At 38.6% G+C, this 13,537-nt stretch overlaps 1 gene segment (V, D, J or C); it reads left to right on the forward strand.

The window, feature by feature from the left end:
• The first annotated feature begins 2,860 nt into the window (after positions 1-2,860).
• Positions 2,861-3,538, forward strand: LOC118987148 (T cell receptor alpha variable 13-1-like). The segment is given in 2 exon segments: positions 2,861-2,937; positions 3,095-3,538. Coding segments are annotated over 2 exon segments (366 nt in total).
• Positions 3,539-13,537: the final 9,999 nt, after the last annotated feature.

A 13,537-nucleotide genomic window follows, 5' to 3' on the forward strand; every position in this document is an offset into this window, starting at 1 on the left:
TGAAACAGATGGAAACAATAAGCATCTAACTGGAACAGAATGAAGAAGCAAGAATGCAAAAAAATGAGGAGAGACTTAGGAGCCTCTGGGCCAACTTTGAACATTCCAACATTCGAATTATGAGGGGTGCCAGAAGAAGAGGAAAAGCAAGATGTTAAAATATTATTTGAATAAATAATGAAGAAAAACTTCCCTAATCTGGTGAAGGAAATATACTTCCAGGAAGTCCAGGAAGCTCAGAGAGTACCAAAGAAGTTGGACCCAAAGAGGAGCACACCAAGGCACATAATAATTAAGTTACACAAGGTTAAAGATAAGAAGAGAATTTTAAAAGCAGCAAGAGAAAAGGAGAGAGTTACCTACAAGGAGTGCCCATAAGACTATCAGCTGATTTCTCAAAAGAGACCTTACAGGTAAGAAGGGGTTGGAAAGAAGTATTTGAAGTCATGAAAGGCAAACACCTATTTCCAAGATTACTCTATCTAGCAAAGCTATCATTTAGAATGGAAGGGCAGATAAAGTGCTTCCCACATAAGGTCAAGTTAAAGGAGTTCATCATTGCCAAGCCCTTTTATATGAAATGTTAAAGAGACTTAAGTAAGAAATAGAAGATGATCAAAAATAAAATGACAACAAGCTCGTAACTATCAACCACAGAACCAAAAAAACAAAAAACTAAGCAAACAACTAGAATAGGATCAGAGTCATAGAAATGAAGATCTAAGGAGGGTTATCAATGGGGAGGGAGAGTGGAAGAATAGGGGAGAAAACATACAGGGAATAAGAAGAATAATTGGTAGGCATAAAATAGACATATGTAGGTTAAGAATAGTACAGGAAATACAAACCAAAGAACTCACATGTACAGCTCATGGACCTGAACTAAGGGGGGAATGCTGGAGAATGGGGTAGTGTAGGGTGGAGGGGAATAAAAGGAAGAAAAATTAGGACAACCATAATAGCATAATCAATAAAATACATTTTTAAAAATCCAGAAGTTTTATATACTTAGAAACAAAAATTTTATAGATACACATGTATTTATATACTGACTTGATATTCTTCACCATAGCTGTTTTTAAATCTTTAATGGTGTGAGATGTGAGTAGTCAGATTTATTTATTCTTTGTAATTCTAGAGGACCAGAGAGTTCAAATCACAGGAAAGGAGCTCCCACATGTGGAAATGAGGTAGTCTTGGTTTCCCAGGAACCATTTCTCATGATCAATTCTTTAGGATCAGTTCCTGCTTGTACTATTCTCTGAACAAACACAGGAGATATGTAGATGTGCCTAGATTTATTCTTATATAAAATCAAGATAAAAAATCAGGAATTAAAGTGAATGAGAAAGGGTTATTGGTAGAGAGAGATAATTCTGGAAACACAAATCTGAAAGACTTTATCAATGTCTTTTAAAAAAATATTTATTTATTTTTAGAGAGAGGGGACGGAAAGGAGAAAGAGTGGGAGAAAAATGTCAATGTGTGATTGCCTCTTATGTGTCCCCTACTGGAGATCTGGCCTGCAACCAAGGCATGTGCTCTGACTAGGAATCGAACTGGCGACAGTTTGCTTCACAGGCCCGTGTTCAATCCACTGAGCTACACTAGCTAGGGCCTTTATCAATGTCTTGAGGAAGAAAACTGTAGTGGAGGTTGGGAGAAAAATGATAAATTATGGGATCTGAGATAGCAATGGCCAGGGGGGAGGGAATTCATTCAAGGAGAGTATGGAACTGTAGAAAAAGTTCCAATAAGGATTAGAGTTAGTAACAACATTTTATGTCATGTCATCTATCTTGATGAGAAGATGAAACCAGCTCAAGAACAAACTTATATGTGGTTTTATTTTCTAAATCTGCAGGCTGATGTTTTTGCAGAAATTGTACTTTTTCAATACTTTGAGGAATATATGACACAGCATTAGAAAAGTTTTCTTAGAATATATCATATTTCTTACTGTAATTCAACCCAAACTGTGGGTCTAACTGTTTTCTATGGTTGAAATACTAGTGGAAGTTATTATACTAATTGTTTTCTATGGTTGAAATAATACTAGTACTAACTCCTGCTTCCTTACCATGGATAGTCAATTCTTTACTTTTAATAGCAGTCAAGCCTAGGAAAGATTCCTAATTTCCACTTTGGTACTACGCATTCTTTGGGAATAGCAAGGTCACAGGCAAGATCAGCTTAGAGGAGTAGAGTTTGAAGTAGGTGTTTGAAATATCCAGTAGTTTTCTCCTTCATACTGATCTTTTACTGACATATTACTTTAAGAAAGAGCTTTGCCTCCTGTACTGCCTCCCCTCTTACACTGGGAACCTGGCTCACAACACATGCATGTGCCCTGACTTGGACTCAAACCAGCAACGTTCTTCTTCTCAGGCTGGTGCTCAATCCACTGAGCCACACAAACCAAGGCTAGATTCCATGTATAAGTGAAATCACATGGTATTTGTTTTTCTTTATATACTTTATTTCACTTAGCATAATACCTGCTAAGTCCACCCATGCATTCTTTATTAACCTCTGATCTAAGAGTTAATTTGTTTGATGTATTGCTGTCTTTATGTGTTTGAGTCTTAGTTTCTCAGACACATAAAGGCACAGGGTAAAATTACATTAAACCAGCAAGTTCAGGAGTTGGAGATGTGACCACAAGGTGGTAGTGCACCTCTGCTGATGCAAAATAAGTGGCAGGATCATTTTACTGGTTCTGAATGAATAGGCTTTGACAGAAGCACAGTCTTTACCTTATTGGCTGGGGAGAGAACGTGAGAAACCCTTATTTTCAGATTGTTAGAGGAAGAGAGATAACTTGATAACAGCAGGAGCTCCCCCGGCTGTAGGTAGCAGGTCCACAACTGATCTCAATAAGAAGAATGAAGACATCTGTTGGAGCATTCTTCATGTTCTTTTGGCTGCAGCTAGACTGTGAGTTGAGGGTTAATGGGAAATAGATTGTATTAGTGGATATTCTTTAGAAATCAAGCTTTATTTGGGCTTCCTTAGTTACTGTAGAGAAAGAACATGCTGAAGTACAATAATCTGGTCACTCTTCTCCTTTCTCTGAATTTTTCTTGCTGCATAGGTGTCAGCCAAGGAGAGGACGTGAATCAGCATCCTCCTACCCTGAGTGTCCAGGAAGGAAATACCTCTGTCATCACCTGTTCTTATTCAGACAGTGCTTCAGACTTCTTTCCATGGTATAAGCAAGAAGCTGGAAAAGGTCCCCAGTTCCTTATACACATTCGTTCAACTGAGAATGAAAAGCAGCATGAAAGACTCACTGTTTTATTCGATAAGATGGCCAGGCAATTCTCCCTGTACATCAAAAACACCCAGCCTGGAGACTCAGCTGTGTACTTCTGTGCAGCAAGTACACATTGCCTCCCAGGCACCTGAATCCTGTACATAAACCTGTCTCCTAGTGGAAAGTACTGTGTTGTATGTTAAAAACACTTAATAGAAAGGTTAATTTCAAGATGACCAAGAAAGTGTTAGAACATTTTGTTGGGTATACTGTTTCATAATGAATTCTTGAAGCGATTAGTAATGTCTAATTTTAAAATTTAGGCTTTAATGTTTATTTTATATTTGCTATACAAACTCTTGTCCTATTAAAATACCCTTATCATGGTATTGCATTCCTTATTATGGTCAGGCTTTTACTATTGTGTTTTCAAAACAGCATTTTTTAAAAAGATTTTATTTATTTATCTTTAGAGGGGAAAGGAAGGAGAGAAATATCAATGTATGGTTGCCTCTCATGAGTCCCCTGCTGGGAACTGGCCTGCAACCCAGGCATGTGCCCTGACTGGGAATCGAACCACAATTGTGTGGTTCGCAGGCCTGTGCTCAATTCACTGAGCTACACCAGCCAGGGCCAAAACAGCATTTTAAATTTTTCTATTAAAAATAATGATATGCCAAATGTAGAATATATGTGGAGTACAAAAATGTGAAGTTCATAATTATGTAGTCAGATAATATTGCTAATACCTAAATAAATTTTTGTACCAATTTTTATTGTAATTAGAATTATAATTTATTCATTGAATTATGTATCTTGAACAGAGCATTTTCAATTTCATCAATTCTTCTGCAAAACCTGGTTCTTAATAGCTCTGAGAGATGTTAACAAATTACAGTTTTATACTAATTTTCTTCTCTATTTGTGGCAAAATGTGACCATTTTTCTATGTGGTCTGATCACTTTCTTTTTTTAAAAAAATGTGACAATTTTTTTCCAGAGCTCAGTGATGGTATATATTATTTGTGTATATGAGGCAATCAGGATTGGAAGTGATTTGAGAATGTGAGCTTCCAATTAAACCCACAAAGCAATTCTCTTTTTACCAAATTCTGTACATATTTGTTCACATTTAGTCTCTCAGAGAATCTAGAAGACAGAGTTGTTTATTATTTACTGCTATAGCTTCAGTAACTAGCACAACCCATTTCACGTAGTTGATAATTAGTAGATGTTTGCTAAAGAAAGAAAGGGTAATTCTGGTATTTATTCATAATTTTAATTTAAGTTTTGTGATATAATTATATTTATAAGTTCATTTGTGACTATCAAAATCCTTATCATATGTATTTGATTATTTCATTAAGAATGTATAGTTTCTTTTTATGAATACATGTCTTTCTTTCTCAATAAAGCTCTGTTATTTTAAGACAATAAAATTTATTCTTAGCCTTGTACTTTTTGTTTCCATTATGGGCTATATAGGGAAATTTTTATAAGTATTTACCAGCTACCTTACTATCGTTAGTGGAATGTTCACAGGCATTAGACGAATGGATAATTTACAGACAGCTTGTGACAAATCTCCCTGCCTCGTCTTACTAACCACAATCTTCTTAATTAAAAATGTTATTTCTTTTCATGTTACAGATAAATCAATGTAATGAAAGAATCTATATTGATAATTAATTTCCTAATTCTCCTACTCATGGTCAGTGGTAGGTTATCAGTAAATCTCTTATATTCTTCCTAAAGATGTTTATCTTTGGTGACTGGTGTGGCGAGATGATTAGTCTTGTGTGAGTTTTTGTTGTCAGTTATTAGCAAATTTGTTTGTTTTAAATAAGGAAAGACAACATATTAAATCAGGTTTATAATATCTGAATAAGATAGGCCAGTATTGTAGCTCAACACCTCAATGGCTCTTATCATTTCCCTCACTCTAACTACCAGCTCTGCTCCAGTGAAAGCAAGGTGACTGTTGATTGGTCCATTTCCTCCAAGACTGGTGGAGGGATAGGGATGCATGGCTTCTATTTTATTGCTTTATGTTTTTAAAACAAGTTAGAAAAAAGAGAGAAGGTGCAATTACTATAGACTTAACTGCTTTATCACATGTAGGTAAAATTTTATTTATGGAAAAAAAAAAGAAAGCCTCTAGCCAGAGGTGCCGAGTCAGTACATGCTTAGACACACTCAAATTTTCCTTCATCTTGGTATTGGTTTTGTCTCTTATTTCTGGTCAATTCACTATGAACATTATTTTCCTCTCTTCATCCTGCAAAACCAGAGTGTGTGCTGACCACCTCCCTATGGCTTGCTTTCCCTAGGGTGGTGCCGATACTCAAAGTTGTGTGCTTTCTCCCAGTCCTGCAGAGCAGGATCCTTTCTGAGCCCTGAAACTGGCCAAGGTGCCCCCAGTGTCTCGTGGGCAGGATTCTGATGTTGTCTGTCTATGCTGTGGGTGGTAAGACTCGTGCCACTTTAATGTCCACTGAGAGCCCTGGCTACTGTTCTCCCAAATGCCCAGTTGGACAGCACACTCCAGTATGTGTGTGGGGAAGAATGAGGTCAGAGTCTGTTTGTTAGCCTCCCCAAAGTTGGGAGAGCCAGGTGCTTCTCAACTGCATTTAAAACTATGACTTCTCCCTGCATTTAAAACTACGATTTTTGCCCTGGCTGGTGTGCCTCAGTGGATTGAGCACTGGCCTGTGAATCAAAGCATCACCTGTTCAAACTCAGTCGAGGAAAATGCCTGGGCTGTGGGCCAGGTCCCCAGGTTCCCAGTATGGGGCTCATGAGAGGCAACCACATATTGATGTTTCTCTCCCTCTCTTTCTCCTTCTTTTCTCCTCTCTAAAGATAAGTAAATAGAATCTTTAAAAACCAATTTTCATGAAATAATATTTTAAAAGTAAGATTTGTTTTTTTAAATGTATTTGAGTAACAGAAGACAATAAGATTATATAGGTGTCTTTGGTTCATTCTTTATCTCCATTCAGCGTAGGGAGTTACTTGGTTTTCTAAGGATTTGCATTTCCTGTATCAGGAAACCTGGAGTGAGTGAGTGAGGCTGAGGTAGTGTGACTGCTGAGACAACAGGCCTAAAGCCCTCTGTAGTGATGGTTTAGGTCCACTAGGGGACAAGGCAGACTTTACAAAAAACAACTTTCACATGGTTCTGAGTGTTGAGTGAGCACTTAAGAGACTAGTGAGCATGTGATGCCGTCAAATTATAGGCAGCAGAGATGAGGAGAGGGTAACAGTGTCTGTGTAAAGTTCATCTCCAGTTTTCAGCTCTGTCACTCAGTGTAAACTTGAGAAAATTGGACTCCATACATTGTACATCCACTGTGGGAATGATTCCCTGTGCTGAGTCACAGGAGTGAGGATGGGACTGGTCATTGTGAGCATGGAAGCTCAACAGAAAACTTCTCCATAACCTGTTTTTAGTTTTTTAATTGTTATGACTAAATATCACAAAACCAATGACCCAGTTGTTATTCCAATACCCCATGTATTCTACCTTTTCATGTATCTCCATGAAAGTAGAAGGAACAACAAATTAAAAACAAGAATAAAAGCAAAAAAGAAACAGAAGAAAAAGTAAAGAAGAAAAATGTAAGAAAAAGGTGAGGACAATAGTAATTTGACCAGCATAGTGTGGTTGGATCAGAGTTGGCTGTGTGGATCAGCAGAGTGCCCAATAGTGGACCAGAGTGTGGAGAGGTGAAAATTAAGTCAGACAGACATTATACAAAAATTCTATTATACTTCAAGATGATTTTGTTAGAATGTTTTTTTTATGCAGATAGTGACTGCATGCCTTGGCTTCTAGAACACTACAGATTAAAAAAAATGGATTAACTTGTGCAATGCACAGTACTTGCTATCAGCTTTCCTTTATTAGAATATTTATATGACTGAATTCTCAAATTCTCTACCAAACTATGCAATTTTGGAAATACGGAGTCACTCTTCTTAGGATTCTTTAAGGTCATATGTTACACCTGACATACTGATTCTTCCTGAACCATCATCCACCATTCCTCACTCATTATCTTACAAACTTCTTACATGTAAGTATTTAAAAAAAAACAAAACAAGATAGTCCCAGCCAAGATTGAGGCATAGGGAGAAACCCATTGCTTCCTCACACAACCACAAGGGAGATAACAACCAATCTAAAATCAAGAAACAACCAGAAGTGTCAGAAAATTAAACTGCATGGAACTCTGACAACCATGGAATCAAAGAAACAAATAGGAAAACCAGACCTGGAAGGCGGTGGACAGAGAGAAACCGTAGTGAGGTGGCTGACTGAGAGGGCAGGGCTGGTTACTCAAGGGGGCAGGCTGCTCAGGCGGGGCTAACTCAAAAATAAACTGAAACTCAGAGTTGACTGTGGAATACAGTGATTGCAATGGTGGGAGAAACTCCTAGTCTCACACGAGAGTTCGTTGGAAAGTGCACTAGAGATGAGCAGGCCAGCTGCACTGTTCCCTCTCTGGCCCCTGCCCCAAAGGGAGAGCCACAGGGCAGCAAGGATTTGCCCTGCCCGGGTGAATACCTAGGAACCCGCCCCCTTACAACTTATCAGGTGTGCCAAGACAAAGAAATATGGCCCAAATAAAAGAACACAAGAAAACCTCAGGAAGAGAGCTAAACAATGAGGAAATAGCCAACCTAACTGATGGAGAATTTAAAGCCCTGGTAATCAAAATGCTCACAGAACTGATTGAGCTTGGTTCAAAAATAAAAGAACAAATGAAAGATACCCAAAATGAAATAAAACCAAATATTCAGGGAACTGACAGGAAGGAAACGAGGACTCAAATCAATGATTTGGAACAAAAGGAAGAAATAAACATCCAATTGGAACAGAATAAAGAAACAAGAATTCAAAAAAAATAAAGAGAGACTTTTGAACCTCTTTGACAACTTGAAATGTTCTAATATCTGGATTATAGGGGTGCCAGAAGGAGAACAACAGTAAGAAATTGAAAACTTATTTGAACAACTAACAAAAGAAAACTTCCCCAATCTGGCAAAGGAAATAGACTTCTAGGAAGTCCAGGAAGCCCAGAGAGTCTCAAAGAATCTGGACCCAAAGAGGAGCACACCAAGGCACATCATCATTAAGTTAAGATTAAAGATAAAGAGAAAATCTGAAAAGCAACAAGAGGAAAGGAAAGAGTTACCTACAAAGGAGTGCCCATAAGACTATCAGCTGATTTCTCAAAAGAAACCTTAGAGGCAAGAAAGGCCTGGAAAGAAGTATTTGAAGTCATGAAAGGCAAGGACCTACATCCAAGATTACTCTACCAAGCAAACATTTCACTTAGAATAGAAGGGCAGATAAAGTGCTTCCTGATGTTGGGGATCACTCTGCCTGGTTTCAGGAATTGTAAACTGTCTCCCATGTCTAATGCTGTGAGCCACCTCTGGAATTCGAGCCACTGAGGAGACAAGGATTCTCTCTGGCAGTAGATGCTGCCCCTGCTTCCTCTCTGCCCCCAAAGTATGGTAAGATGGTCAGAGATAGGTGATACCCCTCAGAGGAGGGGCAAACTAGGCCAGACACAATCATTTGGGGCACCATCATGGAAGGACTCAGGGGGCTGCAACAAAGAGGGAGTGATGGACCCTTGCCCCCGCCTTTGGCAAAGCCCAAGTCCCCATGTTCTCTAGGAAAAGCACTTCTTGGCTCTAATCCACTTAAGCCTAAAAACTGATGATGGGGAGGGTGGTGCAAGCCTTGTGCTGGGAATGGCAGGCTCCCTGAGTAATTAGGCCTGAGAAGGAATATGTGAAACCCTGTGAGACCTGCTTTGTTTAAGAATGCTTTTAGTTAGATGATAAAGGCCCGAGCAGAAAAGTTTATGTTCCCAAAGTTCTGTAGCCTTTTAGCTGACAGGCCCTGATTTAGAAGAAACCATGATGGTTCTTTGTATACTATCTACTGTTTACTGCTTGACAATGATTAATAAGCTGTATCTGAACTTCTGTACAAAAATCCCAATATAAGACTGACTAGGCAAGGGTCAGGGCACTCTCTCTCCCTGGGAGAGAGTTGCCTGGCAGCTCCAAGCTGCTCTCCTCTCGAGAGCGTGGCAAGGCCCTACTGAGGCTCTCCCCCCTTGAGGGAGTAGCCTTGCTGGCCCTTTTCCTCCACAGGACTTGGTAGTTTGTGTGAATTTGTCTCATGTCTCATCTATGACATCTCGGGCACTGCTTGTCAGTGCATGAGTCATCCCGGATAAAGTCAAGTTAAAGGAGTTCATCATCACCAAGCCATTAATATATGAAATGTTAAAGGGATTTATCTAAGAAAGATCAAAACTATGAACAGTAAAAGGACAACAAACAACTCACAACTATCAACAAATGAACCGAAAAAAATTAAAAGAAAGAAAAACAATAAAAACAAAAACTAAGGAAACAACTAGAACAGGAACAGAATCTGAGAAATATCACATGGAGGGTTTTCAGTGGGGAGGGGGAAGGGAGGAATAGAGGGAAAAGGTACAGGGAAGAAGAACATAATTGGTAGGCATTAAATAGATGGGAAGAGGTAAAAAATGGTATAGGAAACAGAGAACTCAGAGAACTTAAATGTACAACCCATAGACATGAACTAAAAGGGAGGGAATGCTGGAGGGTTGGGAGGTGCAGGGTGGAGGGGGTATAAAAGAGGGAAAATTGGGAAAATTGTATTAGCATGATCAATAGAATATACTTGAAAAACAAGCTGTGTATTTTTATGTATTGTATATATTACCCTCACTCTCCCACACTGTTCACACCCAGACTTTTGGAGAGATGACTGTGCTCTTTCACTGGGCCACTGTGGGTGGAGTTGGCTGTTAAGATGAGTGACAGAGCTCAGAGATAATTGGTGTTCAGTGAGTCTGGTGGAGCATATTGACTGAAGGAAGAAACTTTGCTTGGGTCCAGGATGCTACATCCTCCAGAACAGGGGCAGAGGCAGCACAGTGAGTGTGCAATAAGTTATGAAGAGACACCTGGGAGCTCTGCTGTGGCTTCTGTGGGTCCAGATTTGCTGTGAGTTGAGGGTCTTCCAGGTGGGGACTGGGGTTGTCTACAGCTGGTTGTGGGAGAAGGAAGGGGGATCCGATACAGAACTTCTAGATGATCCCACTTGGGTGTTTCTTGAGATGTTTTATAATTCTAGAAGCTGCATCACTTGTCCAGTGATATAATTTGTGTTTTCCTCTTTCCAAGCAGGGGTGAGAGGGCTGAAGGTGGAGCAGAGTCCTTCAGCCCTGAGCCTCCAGGAGGGAACTAACTCTACTCTGAGATGCAATTTTTCTGCCATGGTGACCTATATGAAGTGGTTCAGACAGAATCCTGGTGGTGGCTTCATCAGTCTATTTTACATGACTTCAGAGACAAAGCACATTGGAAGGTTAAGCTCCACAATAAATCTTAAGGACCTGTACAGTACCCTGCACATAGCAACCTCCCAGCTGGAAGACTCAGCCACTTACTTCTGTGCAGCAGAGGCACAGTGCTCCCAGGTGGTCTGCAGCCTGCACCCAAACTGCAGCTGGGCCTGCAGCTCCACCCCTTCCACGTGCAGGCATGCATATTGTTCCCACATTAAACTTTGCACTTATTTGGGTTTAAGATTTAAGTTCCAGCAGTTTTTTTCCTTGTATAATTAGATACTTCAGTACTATCATTTCACTTGATTCTCTACCCCTTTTCTTCCCTGGAGTCCCCTTATAGATATAAAGCACTAATATGGAACCATGAAAAACAACTGATAAAGATGCCAACATACAATGCCCTGTTAAAACAAATCCCTTTGCAGGTAGCATATAAATGTCATTAATTTACTCTACTGAAAAATTTTGAGAAAATATATGGTGGTCAAGAAATAGAAAGAGATGACTTGTTTATTTAGTTACTTGCAGATTTGTTTACTTTCAAGGAAAAGGTAAGAGAGTCTGTGTAGTGATTTTCAAACTTTGTATTATGTTTATTCACTCATGGAACTAACAAACATAAGAAAAGCAACTTGTTTGGACAGTTGGCACTCAGTCTAGCCTATTACATGTATTATGACACTGATAACACCTGTAAATAAGGACTCTCTGTCCTTTTAGGCATGAACAAAGTGAGGATTGTAGAGTATAAGTGACCTGTATGAATTCACATTACTAAATTAGTTAAGTTCATGTTTTCAGTTACCTGGTATAGAACACTCTTTTGTATCACCTAATTGAAATTATTTCTATTAATAAATTTGTTCAGTGTGTTTACATATACCACTAACAAATTATTCATTTGGGTCACTTTTAAAATTAAATTTATTGAGGTAGCATTGATGAATAACATTATGTAAATTTTACCTGTGCAATTCCATACACATTGTTTGTATATTGCATTCTGTGCTCACCACCCAGACTCTAGTCTCCTTCCATTACCATATATTTGACCCAATTTATCCCTTCCTTCCTCCTCCAAACCTTCTTCCCTTCTGCCAACCACCATACTGTTGTCTGTGTCTGTAAGTTTGTTTATTTTTGTTTGTTCATTTGATGATTTCTGTTTTATATATCACATATGAGTCAAATAGTATGGTTTTTGTCCTTTTCCATCTTTTTCACTTAACATGACACTCTAAACATCTACCCATGTTATCACAAAAGGCAGTCTTTTAATTTTTTTTTTTACGGCTGAGTAGTATTCCATTCTAGGTATGTATCACAACTTCTTTATCCAATCATCTGTTGAAGGGCACTTTGGTTGTTTCCATGCCTTGAGCATTGTGAATAATGCTAAAATAAACAAACATAAGGGTACAGGTATGTTACAAACAAACATGTTCAGTTTTTTTCTGGTGAGGGATATTCCCAGAGGAGAGATTGCTGGGTCTATGGTAGCTTTATTTTTAATTTTTTGAGGACTGTTCATACTGTTTCCATAAGCTTCACCAATTTACCTTCCCACCAGCAAGGTACTAGGGTTCCATTTAGGTCATTTTTAAACAGTACCTTCTATGGAAGAGATAATGGAAATTTTCATCCATTCTATTAAAATTCACTGCTATTTCCTGCATTTTGAGTGAATCTATTATTCATGATTTTGTAAACTCATTCACAGTCTGGAAAATGAGCAAAAAACTTCCTCAAGTATCCTTTAAAAAACCTTATCATTATAGCCAGAGACAAAATTTCTGGCCACCAAACCAAAAGTTTAAAGTTGCATGTGGAGTAATTGCAATGCAAATTAAATTCCAACTTGTATGTATTTTATGTTAATGTAAGAATATTGATAGGAAGGAATGAGGCCTCCCAAATTAAGGTGAAGTCAAAGGGCAGACTCCAGTGAAGCTGGGAACCAGACTGACTTCCTGGGTGTGTGACCTGTGCAGTGGCAAAAGAAACCCTGCCCTTGGTTTAAGACTTGATATCATTGTCTTGAAATTATGAATAATTTTACTTTTGTACTTATGTTATTTAAGTGAGTTCTATAAGTTGTTGGAAGACATATGTGAGCAGAAGAGATACATGTAATCATAGGACAAAGAACAGGAACACATGCAGTCTCAGGGTCATGGTCACGGCTGGGAGTGTGTGAACCATGAAGTTGTTGGGACCACCTGCTGTGCCCACCTATGCTTTCACTCTCTGAGACTTTGACCTGCAGCAAAGGAAAACAGTAAACTTCATTGGTGATAGTGTGTACATGTCCCATGATATATACATGGGACATGTACACACTATCACCAATGTGTACACTGTTGAAATGTATACACTATTGAAATGTAGTGTACACATTTCAATAAAGCAGTCTGACATTTTCTTATAAAACTAAATATACTCTTACCATATGATCTATTAATGTTGCTCATGTGTATTTACCCAAAGAATTTGAAAATTATGTCTACACAAAATCCTGTCCACAGGTGCTTATCACAACTTTATTTATAATTGTCAAAACTTGAAAGCAACCAAGATGTATCTTTTAGTAGGTAAACGGATAAATAAATGGTGGTCCACCCAAACAATGGAATATTATTCAGTACTGGAAGAAATGAACTATCGACCATGAAAAGATAGGGAAAGGTTAAATGTATATTAGTATATAAAGAAGCCAACCTGAAAATGCTATGTACTGCATGATTCCAATCATATGACATTCTGAAAAAGGCAGAATTATGTAGAGAGTAAAAAGACCAGTGGTTACCAGGTGTTGAATGGAGTGGAGGGATGACTAGACGAGAACAGAGGATTTTTAGGAAGGTGAAAC

This window comes from Sturnira hondurensis, unplaced genomic scaffold (genome assembly GCF_014824575.4).
Source record: "Sturnira hondurensis isolate 20B ecotype Veracruz unplaced genomic scaffold, ASM1482457v3 Scaffold0005100, whole genome shotgun sequence".
In the NCBI taxonomy this organism is placed as follows: domain Eukaryota; kingdom Metazoa; phylum Chordata; class Mammalia; order Chiroptera; family Phyllostomidae; genus Sturnira; species Sturnira hondurensis.